The sequence below is a fragment of the Phycodurus eques genome, chromosome 8 (assembly GCF_024500275.1).
Source record: "Phycodurus eques isolate BA_2022a chromosome 8, UOR_Pequ_1.1, whole genome shotgun sequence".
Classification (NCBI taxonomy): Eukaryota; Metazoa; Chordata; class Actinopteri; order Syngnathiformes; family Syngnathidae; genus Phycodurus; species Phycodurus eques.
The window spans coordinates 25,390,343-25,418,056 of NC_084532.1; the positions used below are offsets into that span (position 1 = coordinate 25,390,343).

The 27,714-nt window shown below is 41.3% G+C and overlaps 1 protein-coding gene across 1 annotated transcript in view; it reads left to right on the top strand.

The window, feature by feature from the left end:
• kdr (kinase insert domain receptor (a type III receptor tyrosine kinase)) overlaps nt 1–26,672 on the top strand; it is a 28,678-nt gene extending 2,006 nt beyond the window's left edge. Inside the window, exons 2-30 of the mRNA XM_061683237.1 lie at nt 638–731; nt 814–1,016; nt 1,090–1,211; nt 2,333–2,501; nt 2,604–2,743; nt 3,379–3,562; nt 3,629–3,749; nt 4,646–4,812; nt 4,898–5,057; nt 6,681–6,801; nt 6,962–7,073; nt 7,748–8,095; nt 9,096–9,242; nt 9,317–9,448; nt 12,180–12,286; nt 12,747–12,882; nt 14,095–14,199; nt 14,275–14,388; nt 15,602–15,690; nt 15,758–15,905; nt 15,976–16,067; nt 16,147–16,269; nt 17,478–17,589; nt 18,127–18,226; nt 18,308–18,413; nt 21,572–21,696; nt 21,785–21,860; nt 23,128–23,201; nt 24,350–26,672. Of these exons, the coding sequence (XP_061539221.1) occupies nt 638–731; nt 814–1,016; nt 1,090–1,211; nt 2,333–2,501; nt 2,604–2,743; nt 3,379–3,562; nt 3,629–3,749; nt 4,646–4,812; nt 4,898–5,057; nt 6,681–6,801; nt 6,962–7,073; nt 7,748–8,095; nt 9,096–9,242; nt 9,317–9,448; nt 12,180–12,286; nt 12,747–12,882; nt 14,095–14,199; nt 14,275–14,388; nt 15,602–15,690; nt 15,758–15,905; nt 15,976–16,067; nt 16,147–16,269; nt 17,478–17,589; nt 18,127–18,226; nt 18,308–18,413; nt 21,572–21,696; nt 21,785–21,860; nt 23,128–23,201; nt 24,350–24,575 (3,953 nt within the window). The 3' untranslated portion in view covers nt 24,576–26,672. The remainder of the gene's footprint in view (nt 1–637; nt 732–813; nt 1,017–1,089; nt 1,212–2,332; nt 2,502–2,603; nt 2,744–3,378; nt 3,563–3,628; nt 3,750–4,645; nt 4,813–4,897; nt 5,058–6,680; nt 6,802–6,961; nt 7,074–7,747; nt 8,096–9,095; nt 9,243–9,316; nt 9,449–12,179; nt 12,287–12,746; nt 12,883–14,094; nt 14,200–14,274; nt 14,389–15,601; nt 15,691–15,757; nt 15,906–15,975; nt 16,068–16,146; nt 16,270–17,477; nt 17,590–18,126; nt 18,227–18,307; nt 18,414–21,571; nt 21,697–21,784; nt 21,861–23,127; nt 23,202–24,349) is intronic.
• Nucleotides 26,673–27,714: the final 1,042 nt, after the last annotated feature.

Sequence of the window (27,714 nt, forward strand, 5' to 3'; positions counted from 1 at the left end):
AGCTTGTGTGTTTTGGATCATCAGCAGATCCTTTCTTTCTGCATACTTTTGCCTTTCCATCACTTTGGTAGAGGTTAATCTTGGACTCATAAGTCCATAAAAACTTTGCTCCAAAACCTTTGTAGCGCCACTCTGTACCGCTCTGTAAAATCAGGCATTCTGATTCTTTTTGCTGATGATTGGTTTGCATCTTGTGGTACGGTCTGTATATTTCTTCTCTCGAAGTCTTCGGGCAGTGGTGATACCTTCACCCCTGGCATGTGGAGGTCGGCAGTGATGTCACTGCCTGTTGTCTTTGGGTCTTTCTTCACAGCTCTCACAATGTTTCAGTCATCAAGTTCTGTTGATACCCTCGGGTGAACTGTTCGATGTCTGTTGCTCAGTACAAGATGTAAATACCATGAAATAAAAGCTGGTTATCTGAACTTTTGTCTCATATTCATCTTTTGATCTGAAACCCAGATGTCTTCATTTGAGAACAAAACAACAGGTTTTGAAATTGGTGTTAGTGATCAGGTTGCAGATTCTACAAGGAAGACCTCCTCGTCGTTGGTCGCCATCAAGTTGGTCGACATTCCAAAAAAATCAGCGCTATACTATTCACTGTGGTCAGTACTCCTACTTTATCCCCCTAAAGCTATCGAGCTGCGCTTCACGTCCGACCCCCCAACGCTGAACGTCCACGGCGTCCACAGGATGAACAAATCCGACAACCTGGAGCTCACATGCAGGTACGTCCGCCTTTTTCTGCCGCCCCCCTCCAATGTCACCCCATGAAACGCCGTCCCATGAAACTCTATGGGTCTTCCACAGGGGCCGGCAGTACCTGCGATGGACCACCCCTCCCACCAGCGCTCGCGTTTCCATCATCGACTGTAGCGGATCGGGACTCTTTTGCACGGAGCTGCGGATCACCAACGCCACCGTCAATGAGACGGGACAGTACCGGTGTTCCTACCGTGATCTCAAAGCCGAAAGCGGCAAGACGTCGGTGGCGGTTCACGTTTTTGTTCACGGTACGGTTGCCGGTTCAAGACGGGCCGGGGGTACTTGAACGTAACATTTGAGACAAGCTGTTTGTGGTTGCAGATGACAGGGTGCCGTTTGTTCCGTCCGAGAAGGCGTACGAGCCGGTGTTTATCCGGGAAGGCGAGCGGGTGGTCATCCCGTGTCGAGGATCTCTGGAAAACCTCAATGTGACACTTCATATTGTAAGGAGATTGCTTCTCTTGTCATTTGAGGGGGCACTAACATTTACATTTTTGTACAGTGGTGCCTTAAGATAGGAATAAAATTTATTCCGTGGCCAGGCTCTTAACTCAAAACTATCTCAAATGATTTTCACCATTGAAATGAATGGAAATGCCATTAATGCATTCCTTCCCCCCCCCAAAAACAATGATTTTCGTGATGTGTTTTAATAAGGAAAAGAGCACTGTACATATTTACTTATAGTAATAACATAATTAAAAAGAATGTAAATAATCAAGTCAATAATTGTGACACACTCTGGTGTGGGCGACACGGGCACCGGGGGCCGTAAGATACAGTCATGAAGACACAAAAGAAGAAGACTTTCACAACTACTGTGACTCAGTAAACTGCAATAATATTAGTTGTTTTCCAGAGAGTATAAAGAAAATAGGCCTGTGAGTGTTGGTATATTGTTTGTCTCCGTGTGTTGCTGCACAATTTGTGTTCAAATATCTGTTGCTTAAAATGTTAAAACAAAACAACTGTCGATGCTGTTCATTAGCCCGTCTATGGTGTTTTGTATCATGCGTTAGCAATAAGCTAGCCGAAGGCAAATGAAATATAAAAGGTAATACAAATTGTGAATAAATATTAAATAAGAAAGCTAGGATATATATATATATATATATATATATATAGTACCCCCCACCCCAACCAATCCGTTCTGATGGGTGGTTTTTAACAGTAAACTTATATATATATATATATATATATATATTTGTCAGACTGGTGTCAGTTCTTGTCATATATTAATTAATATATTATTATTATTAATATATATTAATAATTAATCATTATTATAATAATAGATTTTCAATGCGTTCCAATGAGTAGCAAGAGTTCCTCACATTTTTTAAAAATTTGAACAAAACAAAAAACAAATGAAAAGCACACATTGATGTATATAAAAAAAGACTGTGCAATACCGGTGACACAGGCTTTTCATTGTGTGCCGTAACTATTAACTATTTGTAACTATTAATTCTTGGCTGTCCATTTGCAAAATATGACAACTAGGATTTCTGTTTTATTTCCTCATCTATTCTCTGTTCAAACTCTACGCCCCCCTGTGTGTTAGAAATATCCAAACAAAGAGTTCCATCCCGACGGGAAAGATGCCATGTGGGACGCCAGGACCGGCTTCACTATTCCCAGCCATCTGATCAGCTACGCCGGCATCGTGTCCTGCCAGACTCGCATCGGCGACGAGGCGTTCGAGTCCCCCCTCTACGTGGTGGCTGTCGTCGGTGAGAAAAATAAAGCGTCTGAAGTCCCGGGAGAACAATGGAAGGGGCGAGCCCGCCGACTGCTCGCATGTAGCCTAACACCCCACCCACCCTCTTCCGCAGGATACAAGATCTATGACCTCACCCTGATCCCCGGGCAACTCAGGCTGTCGGTCGGGGAGCGACTGGAGCTCAGCTGTACCGCGTACACTGAACTCAACGTGGGCATCGAGTTCAACTGGACTCACGCCGGCCTGCCTTTGGTCAGCAACCAAAACGCGCTTTCTGTACTGCTATGTGAACCACTCCACTACCAATGGCTAATAGTAACCCAGTAACTAAAACAATTGTCAAATGTATCCCCTTTACAGATGATGTAACTCAAAATGATTTTCTCCACAGTCAAAATATAGAAAAATTTATTCTCAACTTTACATTTTTTCACTTTCATGAAAGTAGATTACAATACAGTAGGATGCCGGGCTTTTCCACACCACGACAACTAGGTGCGCTAAAAAGGCCACGCGAGCGCAGTGCCCCTGTCCACAGGCACGCTGGCTGTCATGTCGGGCTTTTCCTTTATTTTATTTTTTTTAACCTCACTCTTCCGGCTTCTCTCCGGCACATGCGTGCACTCACAGCCTACAATGGGGCACTCTAAAGTGGCCACGCCAGAGGAGGACTATCCACATCTTCGGAGTGCAAACATAAGTAGTTAGCTAACTGCAAAATTGAAATGGTAAAAAACAGCTGAATATCTTTGCTGTTGAGTATGACATAGACAGCAATTATCTTCAAACACGTTATTTAGAAACAAATCTCTCTGCTAGTGGTTTGGTTTCTCACGAATGCACGTAGCTCGTTTCTTATTTCTGTCGACAACGTGTCTTTCCTTCAGACGTCAGGCAACGGTTCGAGGGCGGCTCACATGACGCCGCACAAGAAAAAGCACTGGGACTCGCTGGAGCTGTCCAACAAGCTGGTGGTGGACAATGTGACGGTGGAGCACACCGGCGAATACACCTGCACCGCCTCCAGCGGAGCCATGGAGAAGAGCGCCTCGGCTTTTCTCAAGGTCCACGGTACGTTTGTTCCAAACGAAAAAACGACGAAAAGGATTCCCGCGCTGAATTTGTGAGCATTTCCAGAGAAGCCGTTCATCGACATAAAGGAGCCATGGACTAAGGTGTGGGAGGTAAATGTGGGAGGCTTGATGTCCACTTCCATACCCGTCAAGTACTCGGCCTACCCAGAACCAGACTTTAAATGGTAAGTTAAGTCTCCGGCCAATAAAAAAAGGCTTTACTAAACAAAATCAATGACACTGATGCCACGTTAATGAGGAGAAGACACAGGAACGCCCGAAAAAGTAGTCAATTTGGAGTTCAACCTGGAAAAACAGGCCTCAAAAGTCAAACTGAACTTGGGAGTTGAAACAATCTTCATGTGTGATGTCATTAAAACTTGCCTATTTTATAATGTTTAATGCCCCAAAAGTGGTACAGTTCAACCAAAATGGTATTGGAAAATTGTGCCTCAAAAACCAAACATATAACTTTGAATTCAGCCTGTGAAATTATTCCTCAAAAGTCAAACCAAACTTGGAATTCAACCGAAATGTTCTGGAACAATCTGCCTCAAAACTTGGAGTTCAGTCAAGATATCCTGAAGATGTTATGTCTCAAAACTCAAACAATTTAGATTTCAACCAGGATTTTCTGAACAAATAGGCCTCAAGAGTCAAACAAAATTTGGAGTAGAAATTATTCTTGAACAATTAGTCCCAAAAGACAAAAAAGCAACATTTTCTGAAATATACCTTGGAGTTCAACCAAGATTTTCTGGAAAAAATAGGTCTCATAAATCAAACAAAATTCAGAAATTCACAAAAATGTTCTCTGAAAAATATGCCCCATAAGCCCCCCCCCCCCCCCCCCCCCCCAAAAAAAAATGATGCCTTAAAAGCAAAGAAAACTTGTCGTTCACCTCAAATATTCTTGAACAATATACCTGAAAACCCAAACACACTTTTGAGTTGCAACAACGTTTTCTGGAACAATAAGCCTGAAAAGTCGAACAAAACTTTGATGAATGCAACATTTTCTGGAACAAGATGTCTCAAGTCCCCTCTTGAGGACTCATGCTGAGGGCGTTCGTCATTGCAGGTTAAAAAACGGCCTCCCCCTGAAGGAGGAGCACCGGATCAAGCAGAGAAGCGACGCCCTCATCTTACGCGGCGTCGCCGAAACGGACGCGGGGAACTACACCATCGTCCTCAGCAACAAGATCACCAAAGACGAGCAGAGGAGATCTTTCCAGCTTCTGGTCAATGGCACGTCGTCATCAGAATCTTTGATAGAGTCGATCCTGTTGGCGGCGGCGGCGTCCATAATTGCGCTTTTCTCACTTTTTTTCAGTTCCTCCTCATATCATCGAGAAGGAGGTGGTGGTGGTGGACGCCGACGTGTTCCTGTTCGGCAGCAGCCCCGTCCTGCGATGCACCGCCCGGGGCTTCCCCACACCCACGCACATCCAATGGCAGTGGATGTCCACGGGCGACTGCCCGCAGGCCTTCGTGTGAGTTTGCTTTGAGGGGAGAAAAACTACTCGCTCTGTGTACTTAAGCAGAAGTACACTTGTGTTCGGTGTACTTTGTTACTTCCCACCACCGGGAGAGGGAATGTTGACAAAACATACCTGTAGTCGGAGACAATGAGCAGATGACCGCCGCACCTCGTCCATTTTGATTTGACCAGCAGTCATCCGATAGAAAGCGGTTACGCAACAGCTCGGGGAAGAGCGCTCCTTATCTGCTGTCCGCACATCCCGCCGCTTCCTCGTGTCCGTCCCGCGCTAAATTTTCCTGTTGTGTTCTTTTTCGGTCGTCCTTGAGGACCCGATTTAACTTGAAGCGACGCATTCAGCTGAAAATGCAAAGTAGCAAAACAAGGAAATCGAGGAACTCAAATGAAATCGAACGGAAGCAGCAGTCGGTTGTTGATGTCTTCTTTTTAGGGGCTTGCAAAAAGGTTGACACGAGGGCCAAACCAAAAAAACCTTGTCAACTTTCAGGCATTGTTTAGTTTTTTCCCCCCTTTGTTTTTACTTCAGTTGTCAGATTTCATCAGTATATTCAAAATTTTTGCCCAAGTTGTGTCACACGGCTGTCAGTTCTTGTCATATTATTAATTTGGTGAGTGTTATGTCAGGTTTCTTAGTTTCCCCCACCCTATTTTGGCCAGATCGTTGCTTATTTTTTTGCTAGATTTTTCGTTTTGCTAAATTTGAGTTTGTTTTATCTTTTTTGTCATTTGTCAGATTTAAATAATTTTTTTATAATGTTTTGTTACTTTTTTGTCAGTTTTCTTTCCTTCTAGTTATTTTTGTCACATTATTATTTTTTTTGCCCAAAGTTTTATGTTCCTCAGTTTTGCACTGAATGTATGTTTGTCTATTTTTCTGTGCTAGAATTGAGCTTTTTTTTCTATTTTCTTTGAATGTTGGGATATATTTTTTGTCAGATTTCTTTTTTTAAATTCTTTTTTAATCCTTTTTGATCATTTTCTGTCACATTATTGTTAGTTTTTTCCATCCATCCATCCGTTTTGTGAGCCGCTTCTCCTCACTCGGGTCGCGGGCGTGCCGGAGCCTATCCCAGCTGTCATCGGGCAGGAGGCGGGGTACACCCTGAACTGGTTGCCAGCCAATCGCAGTGTTAGTTTTTTCCTTTAGTTTATTTTTTAGGTTCTTTTTTTTTTGGGGGCGGGTGGGGCAAATCGATTAATCTGTTTTGTCCCCCAATTTCTGTCAGGTTTTCCCACTTTTTTCCTTAATGTTTTTTTCAAATTATTTTTCTGCCAGTTTTGTATTTTTGGTCAGCTTTTTGTCACATTTATGTCTGCTTTTCTCCGCCCATTTAAAAAAAAATGTTGGCAGCAATTTTTGGCCGACATAACCCAAATTCGTACTTGGTTACTAACCGAAACCGAACACAGTAGTATAATCATAATTACAGTTGGTTGGTTGATGCTGAAGTTCTGTCTAACTCATCATTACCTTATTTGTCATTTTTCTGGTATACATTTGTGTGTTTTTCTGGCCAATTTTTGTCAGTTTTTCTGGCCAATTTTTTGTTTGTTTTACTTCTAATAGTTTGTGTTGTAGCGTCTCACCTGCTCCTACATGTTTTTCGTCACACAGGCCGGGACTGTCGAAGTCTGAGGCGCAAATAGTCTCCTGCAAAGCGTGGCGCGACATCGGCAATGGGACCACGCACAACCCCGTGGAGCGGATCTCCACTAATGTCAATCACGGCCAGAAGGTACAATCGCTCTCCGCTTTTACACCGCCGCAAAACCTTTGAGTTAAATTTGGGCAAGAATCTTCGATAAAGATCCAGATTAAGATTTATCTTCACAGTACTCTCAATTGACACATGGGCCAAGGAAAAAAAACCCACAAGAATGTTTTTTGGTTGGCAGAAAATGGTGAGCTCCTTGAAGTTCCGGAAAGCCGAGGTCCACGCCCTGTACCGATGCACGGCTGCCAACAAAGTGGGAAAGGATTCCCGGGTCATTTTCTTCCACGTCACTCGTGAGTTTTCGCTTGGTGACATCGCTATTATCGTCATGACGATACATTTCGGCATCCATCGTCCGCAGGCTGTGATGGGAAGTAACGATGTACAAAATACGACGTTACTGTACTCAAGTAGTTTTTAGGTATCTGTACTTTATGTGAGTTGGTGTATTTTTTTTTTCCAGTTGTTAGCATTAGCTAAGTTTTAATTGACCCTAAAATTGACCTCATTTCCAAAACATCTGACATCATTCTTGTAATATTGTATTTTTTTATTGAAAATGTACAACTTTATATTAAAAAAAAATGGAATTTTGTTCTTGTAAAATGACATTTTTTTTCATTGAGAATACACCACATTTTATTTTTTAAAAAGTCAGACTTTGCAACTGTTTTTTTCCACAAAAATATACAGCTTCTTATGAAACAAACATGATTTTATTCTTGATTACAACTTTTCTTTTTAAATTAAATACTGTATACTGTATAGCACTTTTTATTTCCACAATATCTGACTTAATTCTTGTAATACCTCTTTTGATCAACATTTATATCTTGAAAAAAAATACAAAAACACAAGACAATATTATGCTTGTAATATTTTGACTTTTTTTTCCCCTTAAAAATATGCAGCTTTTTACCTTAAAAAAAATATATAATATATAATTTTTTAAAACTTCTGTCTACAGGCGGCCTGGAGCTGAGCGTGTCGCCGTCCAGCGAGCCCCTGGAGGAGGAACGCGTGACCCTGCGCTGTAAGGCCGACGGGCTGATGTACGGCAACCTGGCCTTGTTCCGCGTGACCAACGCGTCCGGGTGGGAGCGGGCTGTGGCCGTGCAGCCGTGCCGCTCGTTGGAGCTGCCGCCGACGCCGCTGCTGCGCCTCGGCGGGTCGAACGGCGGGCACGGCACCAACGTGAGTTTGGAGCTGCTGTTGCCCAACGCTTCCCACCGGGACGAGGGCCTGTACGCCTGCCAGGTGGAAAACATCAAGACCAAGGAGAGGAGTTGCCTGCTGCGCCTGCTGTCGCTTAGAGGTGGAATGACCTTTTGTGACCTTTTTTTTGACATTTTGTGACCTTTTTTTTTTTTTTTTTTAAATGATTGCCACTATCATTTGAATTTATGGTCCTACCAATCCTGCATTTACATTTGTCAAACTGAAAACAAAAAAACCCAAACAAATCTAGCAAGAACTGACAAAATATGACAAAAAGTAATTTTAAACAAATCTGACACACTAAAAAATTACTGAAATGGAACAAATAATAATTTTTTAAAAATACACGAATCTGGCAAAAAAGTTTTGTCTTATAGACATCTGATTTGTGAATAAGACTGTGACAAAAACATGACAAATCTGACAAAAATCTGTCAAAAACTGATCAAATATGACTACAACTGATTAAACAAAAATACAAAAAATTACAAAAACTGAAAAAAAACCCAACAGAAATTGGTCAAAAACATGACAAAAATACAAAAAGCAGGCAAATAAAAAAAAAAAAAACCCTGACACAAATCTGACAAAACGTGGACAAAAATTTGACAAAACTGACAAAAACGCCCAAAACTGGAAAAACAAATAAGATTTGGACAATAATGTGACAATAAAATTCCACAAACTGACAAAAATCAGGCAATACTTGAACAAAAATATGACAAAAAGTGACATAATCAAATAAACCCTCCAATGATCGCGTTACAACAAATTTGGGTTACATTGCTGCTGTATTTGTATACAAGCAATTAAAAACGTAAGCAGTAAAAAAATATTGGATGGATGGAACTTTCCACTGTATGTTTTTGTGCTCAGGCCAAAGCCATGTCTAATATCAAAGCTTTGGCGCCATCTGTTTTTGTTCAACAGTTGAACTGAGGGGAGGAGCTTTGATTTGTCAGGAAAAAAATAGAAAATAGAATCAAAAAAATGCTTTGTCGTCATCTTGTGGCCTATAGTGCGAATTACAGGGCTTTTTGGGTGGCTGTCTAAAAAAGAACGGAGTTTCAGTTCACTGCATTGCAAATGTTTTGCAGGTCTCGAGGCTCCGAGCATCCTCAACAATCTCACCGACCAAAGAGTCAACGTGAGCGCCACCGTCACGCTCCTGTGTGACGCCGCCGGCACGCCCGACCCAACCGTGGTGTGGACCAAAAACAACCACACGTTGGTGGAGGGCTCCGGTAAGACATGCGTTCATTTTGACTCTGTGAATTATTTCAGTCGTTTTCGACTTATATCGGGCACATCTGTCCAGGCGTGATCTTGAGCCGGCGCGGTCACGTGCTGACCATCCAGCGCGTCAAGAAGGACGACGGCGGCTTGTATGGCTGCACTGCTTGCAACAGCCGCGGATGCGACACCTCACAGGCCTTCTTGACTACTGAAGGTCAGTGTGCAAGCTCAACCTTTGGTCAACTTCTCTTGGCTGCACTGCGTCTAATACGGGTTTGATTTTATAAATGTTTTGTCCAAACAGATTTTATCCTCAAATTGTTGCCATATCAATCTACAGTAATCTGCCCAGGGCCTTCAGAATCAGTAGCGGTGGCCGGAGTAACTTCAACTATATTAGCAATGGGAACCATTGCTAATATATTAACCAATCAGATTTCTAAATTGGTCCTCATAGGGCCAGAGTGCTGGCCCTTGATGACATCAACATTGACCCTTTCTGTGATTGGTTGGACAGAGCAAATGATCTGTGTAATGATCTGCACACATGAATACTTTTAATAATATTATTATATTATATAATATATATAATATTACTTATTCTATTTCAATGTTTTATGTTTTTGTCATGTTAAGATAGGGATCGTGAACTTAAAAACTGGAAAAATCCCCATAAGTTTGGCAAAAATATGACAATATTGTCCAGAAATATGACAAAGAAAGAAAATGAACAAAAATCTGACAAAACGTGGAAAACTATATGATAAAACGGACAAATATTAGATTATCATCTGGCAAAAAACTGACAGAATATGACAAAGACTAATTTAATAAAATAATGATTTCTTTTTTTTTTTACATGGCAGAAACTGAAAGAAAAAAAACAACACAAAAATCTGGGAAGAAAATAGACCAAACAAAAAAAATATATGGAAAAAGCAGAACAAATCAGACAAAAGTTAAACAAAAAACAAAAAACAAACAAAAATGGACAAAATATGACAAAAATTGGCATAGATCAGACAAAAATGTGGCAGAAAACTGACAAAAACTGATAAAAAAAAATGGATAGAAATCTTAGTCTAGAAAAGCAACAACAATTGGTCAGAAAAGTGACAAAAAAAATCTGAGAATACTGGCAAAAAAGGTCTAAATATGACCAAAACATATTCAGCAAATCTGACAAAAATAAAAAAACAAACATAATACAAAAAGTGGATTGTAAAAGGAACACTATGTTGTGCTGCTATGGTGTCACGCTATTTACTCCCATTTAATGCTTTGGGGGGAATAATTGTATCTCCAGCATTCCAGATTGGGATGCACCATTTCCTGTTTGCTGATATTAATAAGAATTTGTTGTTGAGCTCGAAACCTCCTGGCTAAACTATCTCATTTATATTTAGCCTCAAGGCTAACTTTTGTTGAATATCAAAGATTTAAACAGAGGACAACTTCCGCATGACAGGAAGCCGGCTCAGTTTGTGCACATCCTCCCGGGAGTTTCTAAATGCAAAACAATAGAAGGACTTGGGGACAAAGAGGGGCGGTGGGTGTACGAGGGGTTTTGGCGGGCCTCGCTTCAGCTCTCCTGTCCAAGCCGACCACCGGGAATCACAAAAACAAACCCGTCTACGTGACCCGGGCCTCGCCAGCAGAATGCGGGCCCAGATAGAACGGGGTCGCCGCTGCTGCTAACGAGTTAGACACCGCAAATTAGTGAAAGAGAGAGAGACCTCGTTTAAAACAATACTCAGCTCTTTGTACAATTAACTTCGGCTGGCGAAAATGTGAAATATTCCGACATAAACACACGCACGAGACAAACACAATGAGAAAGGGAACGCCATTCCTTCATTTTCTGCACTACGTATCCCGTTCAGGCTGAATCGGTTGCCGAACCCCTTTTCACATGGCCATCCTGGAAAAATAGTAGTATCGGCATGTGTTAGCTTGCGCCTTTCAGACAGAACTCCACAAAGTGTAAATTGCCGCTGCGTCGGCCACAATTGCTTCGGCACAAAGGCACCTGAGCAGTGAGTTGTGGGTGTTCCGCCTCTGCTACTATGTCGGAAGCCGTCAATTTTGTTGACCTGCTTCAACCTATAATTGCAGTGAGCCAGGAAAAAAGATGGCTTAGATGGGCTTAGATGTGAAAGGGGATTAAGACTACACCCTGAAATAATCATTAGTTCATCACAGGGCAATTGCGAACAGGGGCATTGATCTGAAATTGTACACAAAGACTGCATGAAATTAAATAGGATGTACCTCATAGTAGACGAAAGAAATTAGTCTGGACATTCCTCATAGTCGACCAAGGTAATGAGTCGGGACGTTTACCATAGTTGACCAAAGCATGGAGTCAAAATGTGCAGTAATATTTTCATCCATTAACTGATTTATTTTTTATTTTTTAAAATTTCCCATGGTCGACCAAAGAAATGAGTTAGGATGTTTTCTCTAGTCAACCAAAGAAATGCGTTATGGGCCTCCTCTTATTTGACCAAAGAAACTATTTGGAAAGTTAACCACAGTCGACCAATGAAATGAGCGAGGATGGCACATTTTTATCAGTTAATTGATTGGTAAAATTCTCCACGATTGACCAAAGAAAGGAGTCTGGATGTTCCCCAATGTCGACCAAAGAAATGAGTCAGGATGTCATATTTTTGTCAAATGTATTGATTGTTAATGTTAATATTCCCCATAGTCATCCAGAGAAACAAGTTAGGATGTCGTATTTTTAGCAAGTCATTGATTTTTATTTTCAAAATCAGTCATATTGACCCAAAATAATTGTCGACCAAATAAATGAGTGAGTATATTCTCCACGGTCGACCAAAGAAATGAGCCAGGATGTTCCCCATCATCGACGCAACGGGGGTGTTGTGAAATAAGCAAATGTACCACACACTTTTGTGGTGTGATTGCGCTGCTTTCAGGCGCGGAGGAAAAGACCAACGTGGAGCTGATCATTCCCATCGGATCTGTGGTCATCGCCATGTTTTTCTGGCTCCTGATCGTCTTTGTCATCCGCGGGAGAAAGAGAGTAAGCAGTTCCTCCTTTACGGAGCTGTCATAATTCAGGATTTTCTCTCTCACGCGCTACCGAAATGCTCTCACAAACGCTACACATTGTTTTTCACACATAATACATGCATAACATATACTGATATAGAATATGTGTTCCAGTTCTATGTATAACAGCATTTCAGTCAGAGGTAATCTTACGTCCCAAGTGGCCCCTTCATCATATCCTCAGCCCACACACTTGGAGGACATGGTTGAAAACAACATGCACGCACACACAGACTTACATAAAACCAGTATGACTGATTAGAAGCGACCGCTGTCTTTTGTGTCCAAGAACAACAGGGTCACTTTCTGCGTCACGTACACGTTCTAAGTCACGTACACCCAATGGGCCTCCTTTTTTTTTTACTGGAAGGGAGCTTCACTGGAAACACGCCACACTGTCGCAGTGTAATGCAAATTATGTTCTGTTCCAGTCCAACGGTGGCGATCTAAAGACGGGCTACCTCTCCATGATCCTGGACTCAGAAGACGTGCCCATGGACGAGCAGTGTGAGCGGCTCACTTATGATGCTAACAAGTGGGAATTCCCTCGGGACAGGCTGAAGCTCGGTATATGAACAGACATTATTGAAATTTAAAAATGTATTTATTTGATGGTTATGTTGATAAAAAATTAGCCATAATGTCACATTTTCATCAATTAATTGATTATTAATGATTTATTCCTATGGTTGACCAAAGAAATGAATCACCTCATTCCCCATGGTTGACAATGAAATCAGTCAGGATCTCATATATTGATGAATTCTTTGATTGTTAAAATTTTCCATGTTTGACCAAAGAAATCTGTTGGGACATTCCTCATAGTTGACCACAGAAATTAATCAGGACATTCACCAGAGTTGACCAAAGAAATGAGTCAGGACTTTCCCTGTTTGCCATGGTCGACTTTCAGAAATGAGTCAGGACATTTCCAATGGTTGACAAAAAAGATTAGCCATAATGTCATGATTTAATCAATTAATTGATCCATCCATCCATTTTCATTACTGCTTATCCTCACTAGGGTCGTGGGCTGCTGGAGCCTATCCCAGCTATTTTAGGGCGGGAGGAGGGGTACACCGTGAACTGGTCGCCAGCCAATCGCAGGGCACATAGAAACAAACAACCAGTTGCACTCACATTCACACCCTACGGGCAATTTAGACTCTTCAATCAACCTACCACGCATGTTTTTGAGATGTGGAAGGAAACCGGAGTGCCCGGAGAAAACCCACCCAGGCACGGGGAGAATGTGCAAACTCCACACAGGCGGGGCCGGGATTTGAACCCCGGTCTCCAGAACTGTGAGGCAGTTTGTCCACCGTGCCGGCTTAATCAATTAATTGATTATCAATATTCCCCACAGTTGACCAAAGAAATGAATTTCCCTGTGGTCAACCAAAGCAATTAGTCAGGATCTCAGATTTACATAAATTATTTGATGGTTAATATCACCTATGTTTGGCCAAATGTGTTAGGATATTCCTCATAGTCGACCAAACAAATGAGACAGGAAAGCTCCCATGGTCGTCCAAAGAAATCAGTCAGGATGTTCCCATAATCAACCACAGAAATTAGACAGTATGTTCGCCAGGGTCAAGCAAAGAAATGAGTGAGTCAGGATATCAAATTTTCTTGCAGACTATAAAATTCTAGTCAACGATGGTCATCAGTCATTTTTTTTGTCGACTTATAAGCTCGAAGTGTGACATTTCCCAGCATTTTTGAACACAGCATCAATCAAACAAACAGGTGAATATAAATGTTACGCATTTCAAGGCGATCCGCTGGGACGAGGCGCGTTCGGCCAGGTTGTGGAAGCCGCCGCCTTCGGCATCGAGAAAATCGCCACCTGCACCACCGTTGCCGTCAAGATGCTTAAAGGTGAGTCTTTCCCCAGACGTACGGTGCATACAGTAAAAGACGCAAGTCAAACGTTGGTCCGATCTGGCGTGGCAGAGGGAGCCACGTCCAGCGAGTACCGAGCTTTGATGTCGGAACTGAAGATCCTCATCCACATCGGACATCACCTCAATGTGGTCAACCTACTGGGAGCCTGCACCAAGCCTGGTGGTGAGTAGTTGCATACCACCGATGGAAGTAATGCGCTACAGGGGTAGCACAAGTACCAATGAATGAATTACTATTGCTTTTGTGTAGCATAAGGCACCACTAAAAACATTTAACTCATATTCTAATAATATTATAATGTAACCAGTCCATTCACTCAGTCTGCATATATTACACCTCCCTCCGTGACATTGGTTTCCGCTCAAGTCTCGGCTTCCCGTGCAGTTTGATTGTGCCGTCATTGGCGGGCTTTTCAGACACGGTCAAAGTTACTTTGGATGAAACAGACGTCAAGGGTTACAGCAGCACCACTGATGACCACCGAATCCAATAATCATTCAAATTCAGCCCCTGGAGTCAGTTTAACTTAGCAACATGAAATTTGTGAGACGTGTCTAATGTGAGGAGACCAAAAAAAAAAGTCTAAGGAATCCATGTCCAAGACACAAGAAGTCAGCCGTTTCGGTTTGAAGCGCCCATAAAGTGAAAAATTCTCAAAATTGGCTTGGTAGCACTTAAAAACTCAGTAGCTGAAGCCAGTTTCAATTGGCAACATGAAATTTGGTTGGGCTGTCTGTCATGACTAAACCTACAAAAAAATCTCCAGAACCCATGCCCCCAAAAAACTAAGGAAGCAACTATTTTTAGCAGTGTGCAAACCTAAAGTTGTGTCGTATCTAAGGCAAGGTAGATCATCATTTTGAGGAATTTTCGTGAACCCCAACTATTGCCTTGGTCGTGCCACCTGGAATTGTTTGGGAAATTCAGCCTCCTAAGCCGATTACACTTAGCAACATGAAATTTGGTAGGTATGTCTATCAGGAGTAGCTCCACAAAAAAAGTCTCAAGAACCCATACCTGAAAAGACACAGACAGTCTGCCATTTTACTTTAAAACAGCCATTTTAGTGTCATTTTTTTTTGTTTTACCATTTCCAAAAGTCCTTCAAAAAAAAAAACTTGTCCATGAGATTTTGTCCAATTGAGACCAAATTTGACCCATCTATAAAAAGATGGGCGATGATAAATTGCAAAATAATTTAGTTTTCATGATTGGGCATGGGTGGAGAATAGTGGGCAAGCTCAATGAATAAATCAACTCCACATGGTTATAGCTTGACCAAATGAAGCGATTCATTGGTGCACGCTACAAGGAGAAAGGTACATATGCAATAACTCTACACCCGTTGCTCTGCTTTGCTTCATCGCCGCTTTAGGCCCTCTCATGGTCATCGTGGAGTACTGCAAACATGGAAACCTGTCCAGCTACCTGAAGAGCAAGCGAGGAGAATACAGTCCATATAAGGTAGATGGATCATAAATAGCACAGGATTGAAAATAGATATTCATTCTTGTTCTTCTGTGGTCCTCAGAGAAAGAGAATGGACAGCCAGAGGTGGACGTCTGCAGAGGAAGACGACGTGACCGAAGGAGATCTCGGCCTGGGGAAGATCGCAAAGCTGGACATCTGCACGGGAACGGCCGACAGAGCTTCAGGCTGCCACCTGAATCCTCAGGACGGTACGAATGTCCATTTGGTCTTCTCTTCCACCTGGGTTTTGCCGTTCCTAACACCCACCATGCATTGCAGAGAGCACAGACGAAGACCACCTGACCATGGAAGACCTGATCTGCTACAGTTTCCAGGTGGCCAAAGGCATGGAGTTCCTGTCCTCTCGCAAGGTGAAAGAACCATCCAGCATTGTGGATGTCCATCCGGATTCTGTCCACATCAGAACTAACTGGTTCCATGTGCTTTCAGTGCATCCACAGAGATCTGGCCGCCAGGAACATCCTGCTTTCTGAGAGCAATGTGGTGAAGATCTGTGACTTTGGTCTGGCCAGGGACGTCTACAAGGACCCCGACTACGTCCGTAAGGGAGATGTAAGTTCCTCCTTCGGTCACTCACATGTACGAGGTGTGTCAGAAAAGTTCCTAACCGAAGCTATGAGTTTTCCACTTCAATGGGGGGCAGGCGATCAACCAGCACGTCCACAAAGAGATTCTTCATTCATTGGGCATCCAACAGTTCCTGGCTGAGAAGAACATTGCCGTGCTGGATCAACCTCCCTACTCACTGGACCTGGCTCTGGGTCATTTTTCATGTTTCCCAAGCTCAAGAGGGTGACAACGGTCAACTTTTGTGACAACAGTCCTGGGGCCTTTCTGACACACCTCTTATGCAAACACGATCCATAAAATAAAATGAGCCATCAAACCGGATACCTGCTGTCTCACATCGCCTCCAGCATTCGTTTGGCTTTTTCTCATGTATAGTTGTACAAGTGCGGTAAGGCGACGTGTACAAAAGTTTCCAACATGTGGATCAATTACTGCTTTTGTAAGGCATAATCGGGCACTAAGGGCTGCAACTAACAATTATTTTAGTAATAAATTCATCTGTCACAAATGTTTTCGATGAATCCGAAAAGTTTTTAATTTCCATCCTCTATTAAAAAAAAACAGGACATTATTTCAAATTGACTGCAGAAATTACACAAACGTAAAGTGATTATGATTCAGTTACCGGGTTGGTCCATAACGTAAGAAAATAAGCAAACACTTTGATCATTCTTTTCCAAAGTAAAAGCAGAACATGTCTTATTTTGATTCAACGCAGAGATAATCAGTCTGCTTTCATGAAGGATGTCAGAAATAGAATATTTATTGCAATTTTAAGTTAAACAATGTCTCTGAACGATTAACCGATTATCGAAATAGTTGTCGATTAATTTGATCGTCGATTAGTCGTCGATTAATCGATTAATTGTTGCACCTCATCTGGGCACGTTAGACAAATCTTATCCCTGTCAGGTTGACTCGTTTGTGCTGGCTGTTTGTCAAGATATTAAATTCAATCCTCGAGAGAGGATGATGCAATGTATCACCGGTTGAATAACTCTGATCTCCTCTCTGTTTGCAATTATCTTGTTAGCATAAGCAGTGTTAAGTAAGCGGGAACCCATTTTGAACCACTAAGAAGTATCAAAATTGTCCGGACAAAATCAACTTTAATTCGTCACTATCACCGATGTATTACTCACGTCACTGATAAACACGTGGGTACTGACATCTTTGTGGTTTCCCTGTAGGCACGACTCCCTTTGAAGTGGATGGCTCCGGAGACCATCTTCGACCGGGTGTACACCACCCAGAGTGATGTCTGGTCCTTCGGGGTCCTTCTCTGGGAGATCTTCTCACTGGGTAAACCAACTAGTTCACGTGACACAAGACGGATTACTGCGTGCCCGGGAGGCGCGTCTCTTCACATCACTTGATTAAGCTTTGTGTATGTAATAATCTCTCGCCTATTGCTGGGAGTACGTTCCAGACCACGCCCGCGATAGACAAAATCCGTTAAGTGGCAACCGTATATTTTACTCTTTGCATATAGATTTATGCATTATACCAATCCAATATGTGTGTGAGGTCCAGGTATTAATTTTGTCCACTTGGGATTGCCATCCTCATGTTCTACAGTACTGTATCCGTGACTGTATGCGTGTGACACCTGTTGAGGGTCGTCGGAGTCAGGGAATGAATATAAAGTTTTTAAATACCGTACATACTGTTGTATTCATGTGTTGGATGTGTGCCTTTAAGGGGCGTGGCCTAGTGAGTGACATCAGGAACTAGAGTGAGGTCGGCCGGCTAGTCACATTGCAAATAAATCCACGACGCCTCGTAACTCGAAAAAGTGTATATGTTATTGTTGGAAAAAAATTTTTATCCGGTCCCCAGGAGCGTCGCCCTATCCCGGCGTCTGCATCGACGAGACGTTCTGCCGAAGGCTTAAAGAAGGCACCAGGATGAGACCGCCAGAGTACGCCACCTCGGAGATGTGAGTGACGAGGAGATGGTTATTACCAGCTCACATCTGTTTGTCACGCTGAGACACGCGCAAAACCACTTGCGTTGGCAGATATCAGACCATGTTGGACTGCTGGCTGGACCGTCCCACGGACAGGCCCACCTTCGCCGAACTGGTAGAGCATTTGGGCAACCTGCTGCAGGCCAGCGCTCGTCAGGTATGCATGTTCGCCCTTACCGTACAGGATCGATACGGATGGATGAAATATGAACATGTTGTCCCACTCACACAAATTTTACTTGAATCGTCATTTTCCCTCAATTATGCTTAGTTAAAAAATAGAAATAATTAGACAAACTGGCTTTTCATCTAACTTCTGTTTTTTAACTTATTTTTCTAGTATAATTATATGACAAATGTTTGAATAAAGTTGTAAAATTACAAAAAAAAAACCAGTAATAATACTGTACCAGATAAAAACAATAACTCTAGTACTGTCATATTTTTCTTTTTAGAAAAGTCTTTACAAAATTTGAGTTTTTCTCCCATCATTTTGGTGGGAAAAATTAATTTGGAAAATTAATAAATATAATAAATAATTAATTTGAAAATTAATTTGAAACATTTATTGATTATTAGCTTGTTGAAAATATGAAATTTGCTGACATTTTTTTTAATGCAATTTCAACAATATTATGAATCAGCATTTTCATTTACGCGTCCAACTTTCAGATCACAGTGGATCTATATAATGTGTGTACCTTTTATAAAATAGCTTGTTAAGATCTAGATATTGTTTTAAATTTACATTCATTTCCACATCCAACTGGAAATCTTGACAACCTCAACTGACTCATCATACACCATACAAACTAAAGTGGAAACTTTTCACAATGAGGGTGCAGTTGTTCCCTTGCCTTGTAAATGAATACATAAAAGTACAACCCCAATTCAAATGAAGTTGGGATGTTGTGTTAAACATAAATAAAAACAGAATACATCCATCCATTTTCTGAGCTGCTTATCCTCACTAGGGTCGCAGGAGTGCTGGAGTCTAACCCAACTATCTTCGGGCAGGAGGCGGGGTACACCCTGAACTGGTTGCCAGCCAATCGCAGGGCACACATAAACAAACAATCATTCGCACTCACATTCACACCTACGGGCAATTTAGAGTCTTCAATCAATCTACCACGCATGTTTTTAGGATGTGGGAGGAAACCGGAGTGCCCGGAGAAAACCCACACAGGCACGGGGAGAACATGTAAACTCCACACAGGCGTGGCCGGGGATTGAACCCCGGTCCTTCGAACTGTGAGGCAGACACTCAAACCAGTCGCCCACCGTGCCGCCAAACAGAATACAATAATTTGCAAATCATGTTCGACCTATATTTAATTGAATACACAAGACGAGATATTTAACGTTCAAACTTTATTGTTTTTAGCAAATAATCATGAACTTAGAATTTTATGGCTGCAACACGTTCCAAAAAAGCTGGGACAGGCTCATGTTTACCACAGTGTTACATCACCTTTTCTTTAAACAACTTTCAATAAACATTTGGGAACTGAGGACATTAATTGTTGAAGCTTTGTAGGTGGAATTCTTTCCCATTCTTGCTTGATGTACAGTTTCAGCTGTTAAACAGTCTGGGGTCTCCTTTGTCGTATGTTACGGTTCATAATGCGCCACACCTTTTCAATGGGAGACAGGTCTGGAATGCAGGCAGGCCAGTCTTGTACCCGCACTCTTTTACTACGAAGCCACGCTGTTGTAACACGTGCAGAATGTAGTTTGGCATTGTCTTGGTGAAATAAGCAGAGGCGTCCATGAAAAAGACGTTGCTTGGATGGCAGCATATGTTTCTCCAAAACCTGTATGTACCTTTCAGCATTAATGGTGCCTTCATAGATGTGTAAGTTACCCATGCCATTGGCACTAACGCAGCCCCATACCATCACAGATGCTGGCTTTTGAACTTTGCGTCCATAACAGTCCGGATGGTTCCTTTCCTCTTTGGCCCGGAGGACACGACGTCCACAATTTCCAAAAACAATTTGAAATGTAGACTCGTCGGACCACAGAACACTTTTCCACTTTGCATCAATCCATCTTAGATGAGCTTGGGCCCAGAGAAGCCGGCGGCGTTTCTGGGTGTTGGTGATAAATGGCTTTTGCTTTGCATAGTAGAGTTTCAAGTTGCACTTACGGATGTAGCGCCCAACTGGATTTACTGGCATTGGTTTTCTGAAGTGTTCCTGAGCCCGTGTGGTGATATCCTTTACACATTGATGTTTGTTTTTGATGCAGTGCCGCCCGAGGGATCGAAGGTCACGGACATTGAATGTCCGTGACCTTTTGATGATATTATGGACCGTAAATGATGAAATCCCTAAATTCCTTGCAATTGTACGTTGAGGAACATTGTCCTTAAACTGTTCGACTATTTTTTCACGCACTTGTTCACAAAGAGGTGAACCTCGCCCCATCTTTGCTTGTGAATGACTTGAGCAATTCAGGGAAGCTCCTTTTATACCCAATCATGGCACCCACCTGTTCCCAATTCGCCGGTTCACCTGTGGGATGTTCCAAACAGGTGTTTGATCAGCATTCCTCAACTTTCGCAGTCTTTTTTTACCGCCTGTCTCAGTTTTTTTGGAACGTGTTGGAGCCATAAAATTCCAAGTAAATTATTATTTGCTAAAAACAATCAAGTTGATCAGTTTGAACATTAAATATCGTGTCTTTGTAGTGTATTCAATTAAATATAGGTTGAACATGATTTGCAAATGATTGTATTCTGTTTTTATTTGTGTTTAACAAAACGTCCCAACTTCATTGGAATTGGGTTTATACATGCAAGTTGTTACAGTGCATGAAAAAACAAGTTTTACCAAACCAACCTCTTTTAAACTGAAACTGTTGACTGACATTTTGCAACATTCAGTGTCTTAAAATATTTCTACAGGAGGGATTCATGTTCACAGAACTGTAGTGCGAATGTGGAACAGAATTTTATATGAAGTAAGCTTACTTCGCGCCTGAAATTGTTTTGCCTTCACAACTGCGTCAACATCAGGTGTCAACAAATCCTGAGTACCGGCCAATTTCCGATTGTCATTTAAGTGGTAAGTGGTCATTCAAATGGTCATCAGGGCGACCTCTAGTGGACAAAATTACCAACAACAGTTACTTTTGTTGAAAAATCTCTAAAAATCTCTATCCCCACGAGCGGGATTGGGACTCCTGGACAGGGCAGTTTCGGCCCGCAGGCCGTACGTTTGACGCACCTAGCCTAACACCGGTCGTCATTTCCCCGGCTGTTTACAACTTTTTCGCATTCAGCATAACATAAGGCGTTCTCCCCTCCAGGACGGCAAGGACTACATCCCGCTGACGGCAGGAGGCGACGTGGCGGGAGCTCCGGGTTACGCCACGCCTCAGAGCAGAGACATCCTGGAAGCTCAGCCGCACTACGACAACGCTCTGTCTCTCGGGTCAGCGTAATGTATCCTCGAAATCCTCCAATCCCTCCGTGGTGCGCGTGCTCGTCTGCTGACGTCAGGGTGTGTCTTCGGGGTCCAGGCAGGGCGAAATCTGCAGCCGGAGGCTCAGCGTGAAGACGTTTGACGACGTCCCCGTGGAGCACAGCAGTGTCATGGTGGGAGTCTTCCTATCACTGATACATATAAATTATAAATACTAGGGAATTTGTTTTAATAAATGTAGTCCTAATTTTATGAGAAATAAATAGGAATATTCTGAGAAAAAGAGTTGTAGTGTTCTGGGAACCAACTTTTATTGCAGTATTACAAGTAAGACATTGTAATATTACATGGAAATGTTGTGCTGAGTGGAGTGTTGGAGTGTTTCGCCAAAATGTTCCTATTTAATGAGAAATGTCTTACAGTTATGATAATAAGGTCAACAAATGTATAAATAAATTACTAATATAAATAAATGTAATAACATTGTAATGTGACAAGAAAAAGTTGTCATGTTACAGATTGAAAAACATCCTAGAGTCAACAATGAAATAAATAAATCATTAACATTAATAAATGAATGTGACGAGAGCAGGTTGTGTTGTCGTGAAATGAATTACAAGAATACAGTTTTTTCAAATAAATTTGTAATATTACAACTAATGAAGCTGTAATATTCACAAAAGAATTTCTTAATCTTCCATTAAAAACGTCTTGAAGTTACAAGAATAAAGTTGTAAAACTTGGACGAAAAAGTCACAAAAACAGGAGAATGAAGTTGTAAATTAAAAAAATTAAATTAAATATAAATTTAAAAAAAATTAAATTATTATTAATTAATTTTTAATCCTACAAGAAATTAAGTTGGAACATGACAAAATATTGAAAAGGAAAAATGTTTCAAATTTCTGAGAATAAATTATTAAAATTAGCAGAGAAGTAACAAATTTCAAAGTAAAAAAAAAAGAATAAAGTCTATAAATTACATTTTTTAAATATGAAGAAATAAATTCAAACGGTAATATGATTAGAAAAAGTTGTGATTTTACTAAATGAAGTCTGAGAATAAAGTGGTGGATATTTTTAGAACAGTCGTAATATTACATGAAAAAAGTCCCAATGTATACGAAAATAAAATTGTAAAATAATGAAAATAACATCATAATGTTCCCCATAAAGTCATAATAGTACATGAAAAATGTCCCAATGTTTTGAGCATAAAGTTAGGAAAAAAAAAAAAAAAGTCACAGTTACGAGAATTAAATCATGTTGCTACGAAAATCAAGTTGGGATATCAGATGAAAAAGGTCTTAAAGATACCAGAATACAGTCGTAATATTACTTATTTGAAAAAAAATATTTTATGTACGTATTGAAAATAATCCAGGTTACTGGAGCAAAAAAAAAAATATATATATATATTTTTTTTAATGATTCCTACAGGAGGGTCACCTGGACTGTTCACCCGATGAAGCAAAACGTTTGAGTCCACAGCTCCTAACGACGCCCAGCTTGAGGTGAGTACGACAATCTACCACCCACTGCTTCCAAATTGATTCGAAAAAAACGTCACAAGAATAAACGTCATAAAAGTCATGAAATTACGAACGGAAAGTCGCAAAGTCAAGAACGCGGTTGAAAATGATGGGATTTTGTTTTTGTTTTTTTGTGATACTACAAATGGTGATATAACAACAACAAAAAATAGTTTGCGATCCTATGTATTTTGCGTGGATGAAAAATGTCTAAAAGAGATTCAGTGCTAATATTCGCCGGAAAAGGTTGCGATGCATACAATTTTTATTTTATGAGAAAGATGTAGCAAAGTTATGAGAATAAAGTCGCAATATTATGAGAATTTTCTTTTTTAGGAACAAAGTTGTCACCCACGACTAAAACGCTCTCACACACACTACTGAAATCTTGTTTGCTCACATACACTACCGAAACGTTCTCACACATACAACTGAAATGCTCTCATACCTGCAGATTTGTTTTCACTCACACACACATTATTGAAATGCTCTCTCACACTACTGAAATACTCACCCACACACCACTAAAACGTTCTCATACACGCAAATAAAATGCTCTCACACTGACAATTGAAATACTCTCACACATCACAGATTTTTCCCCCCATTCAGATACAATTCTGAATCGCTCTCACACACACACTACTAAAATGTTCTCACAGGCGCAACTGTTTTTTCGCTCACACACTACTGAAACGCTCTCATTCACACACCTGAAGTGCTCTCGTGCACACTACAGAAATATTTTCACACATTACAAATTTCCCACTCATATGCAATACTGAATTGAATCTCACACCCACTACTAAAATGCTCTCACATCCTCAGCAGATTTTTTTTCAGTCACACACTACTGAAACACTGTGACTCTCTCAAAATATTACCTGAAAAATATTTTAGGAGATTGAGTCCTAAAAGTCTCAAAGTTACCAGCGTAGTGAACGTCAGTTTATTGCGGAGGATACGTTCCGATGTTTAAAAAAAATAATAATAAAAACATGTCCCTCTATATCGTGGATTTTCATGTATTGCGCGTGGGTCTGGAACAAATCCCCCGGGAGAAACAGGGCTTCGCTTTCTCAAGATTTGTGACTGATCAACAGCATGTCATGTGGTTTCCTCACAACCAGCCAGCTTCTACGCTGCAAAAGCAAAGAGTCGCTGGCGTCCGAATCGTCCAACCAGACGAGCGGCTACCAGTCGGGCTACCACTCGGACGACGCCGACGCGCCGGTCTACGCCAACGAGGAGGCCATTGTCAAGCACAGCATGTTCCTGAAGAAGCAGAAGCCTTCTCCTGTGCTTTCCGTGCCCAAGTTTGGCGCGGAGATCCGCTACAGCACGCCGCCCGTCTGACCCTCGGAACCATCCGGTCTTGTACAGTGTTATGTTGAACAATAAGTAGCGCTGCAGTGTTGTTGTTGTTGGCGTCGTAAATCAACCGGAACAAAAATGAGGGTTGACTGACGAGAGGGTGTAAACTATCCCGGCTATCGTGTTTACCCAGTAAGCTAACGGGAGCGCTCGCTTCCTGTACGGCAGGAAACGTCGCCGCAGATTTTGGAGATTGTGACGTCAGTACACGGAATGCTTTTGTTTGGCACTGGAGGCAGTTCTCTTCTTTGGGTACAGTCGCTTATTCGTACCCGCAATTACAGTATATATGCTATCCAGAGAATTCATGTAACTAGTTTTGTAAAATGAACTCATTGGGGTTTTCCCACTAATAAAGTGTTGGACATTAAAATAAATAACAAAAAGCGGATAATCCAGATTGATTCTATTTCAGTGACATTTTACCATTCTCTCAGTGGGAGGCCTGCAATTGGCCTGAAATGGCTGCGTCACACCAAAATAGCCAACTTCCTGTTTGATTTTGACCATGGGTTCTTGAGACTTGTTCGTGTGTCCTGTTATGATATGAATGTCCTTAAAATCTGGCGTCGATATACGTCAAACTTGTGTCAGCGGCTAATCTTTACTAACCTTCCGAGAATCATCGAACTTCGATGCCAAGCTTGGATGCTACGAACCCAAAACGATTGCTTCTGACAAACTTCGCTAACTTCCTGTTTGATCTGAGGCATATGTAAATAAGGAAAACAGCACTCTATAATGCTATACTTTATAAAAACATAGAGTAAGAACATCAGTAAAAATAATGTAAAGAATTAAACAGTTTGTGTATCACGATTTAATGCTTCAATTCAATTCATTGTGCTGCTCCTTCTGGTGTGCCCGCTTGGGCCACCACAGGGCAGTATAATACATTGATACAGACAAACAAAGAAGAGTCATCACTACTCTCAGTGACTCATAAAGGTGCAATAATAATAATAATAATAATAATAAAATATTCGCAGAAGATGAAAAAAAAAAAATGCTGTCGATGCTAATTCCTAGCATATCGATGGTGTTTTCTATTACATGTTAGCATTAAGTTCGCGGGGTGCAAGGTGTAATTGTCTTGGTTTTCTGTTTAGTTTGACTGTAAATGTCAACTGCGAGTGGCATTAAACAGCTCGAAGCCTTGCTCACTATTTGCCAAAGTGCTGCTTGTGTTGAAGTGAGTTGAGTTCACCCTTTTACGTACTGCCAAATTGAGTTGCACGCACCCCGTCTTACCACGGCCGAGTAGGTTTCTCGTCGTCATCCCGAATGGCGCGGCAATCGCGGCCCGTCATCCCGTTTTTCGTTCACGGTGGGCTAAAACGCGGCTGGCTGCCCCCGGTTGCCAGGAACATCATGTCAACACAGCCTGACCCTTTTCAACAAACCCGCCTTGTAAGAATGAGCGTTGACGTCGCCTCTCAGCCTTTGAGCGGCTGACGAGGGACGAAGGCGCGTGGGAACGTGCCACTAGTGCGTTTTGTCTGCCATCTCATACAACGAAACACTGCTAATTATAGCACGTCGTACTACTAGAGACTGTCAGCAACATAATTTAGGACAACCTCAAACACACACACAGACACGCACACATACTTAAACACTCTCCCTAGATTTTTTAAGAAGCCCTTTACGTGCGTCGACATGTATGATTTGCCACAAAGTAGCACTACAGTTGCAGAATGATAGTTATGTAATGGAATAACTTTTTTTCCCCCCATGTAATATTACTGTCTTACATATCATTTTATTGTGTGTGACACTAATAATGAAGACATTAACACCAGAAACCAGGGCCTTTAATTGTATTCAGTGTGCTTTGGGCAATTTTATGGTTATACATACATACCTGAATTAAGAATACATAGCACAAAATTTTAGTGCGAATGGTTGGAGAAAATCAACCTGAATGTTAAGAGAGAAAACGAAAACGACAGCAACTTGTCACGCAGTGAAAAGCAAGACTGCCCTCTGTGGTACAAAGGATGTCATCACATGGAGGACATCCCTCGGTGAGGATTACAACACTAAAGGGTTGAATATTTCATATTTAAATATCTGAGCGGAAAAACATCAAATCCCTATATTCTGCCTCCTGTAAAAAAAAAAAAAAAAAAAAAAAAAAAAAATATATATATATATATATATATATATATATATATATATATATATATATATATATAATGACATAAGCCAACGTCCTACTTCAGAATAAAAAGAATAAAGTTAAGAAACTGCATTTGTTCTCATTGTTTTTTGGGTGTTAAGGGCTGCTTGTCATGCATCAAAACGTTCTTTAATCCACTACATTAAAAGTAATAGTTGTGAATAAATAAATAAATAAATGAATACATTTCGGTCAAAGTCCCAAAAAGCATAAATAAATAAAAAAAAAAAATTATAACAAAAACAAGAACGTGGAAATTGGAGTGAAAAAACAACATGAGTAAATGTAGAAACATACGAACTGAATTAAGCCAACAAACCGAATCTTTTATCATTTCAAAAGCGTTCTTTGACACCCATTGCTAAAAGTCGCTAAAGGTGAAATGCCAATCCCCGGAGGAAAAATTACTAAGAAATTTACAAAAAAAAAAAAAACAATGTTCAAAATGAAGGGGGAGAAAAACAACAGAAAGATAATATCATGACAGTCATGATATAATGGCGGTCACACATGAAGTAGGGCACGAGGTGCAGTGTCCCCCTAAATCCAGAAGATGGAGGTGTGGTAAAAAAAAAAAAAAGTGCGTTACATTCACACGCAAAGAAGTGATTCAAGAAAGTTGCCGTTGTGGTGTCGTTTTTTTGGTGTTTCCTTTTAGTGCGTGTCTGTCTAACATCCTGTTCCAGCCAGATCTCCTTGCCCTTTATCTGCTTTTATGAGGCAGTGGAGCACTTTGACCCAAGATTTCCAAGGAAACAGAGAGGAGACTGAGGGCAGTGAGTAAATGGAGTGCTGCAACAAAGTGGAGACTGCCGTGCCTGTATTTACTAAGGACACTAATTGTATCTGAGAAGAGACTGAGGACAGCAAGAAAACAGAGTGGTGCAGCAAATTGGAGACTGTGGAGTACCTGTATTGTTGATATAGATTCATTTCATC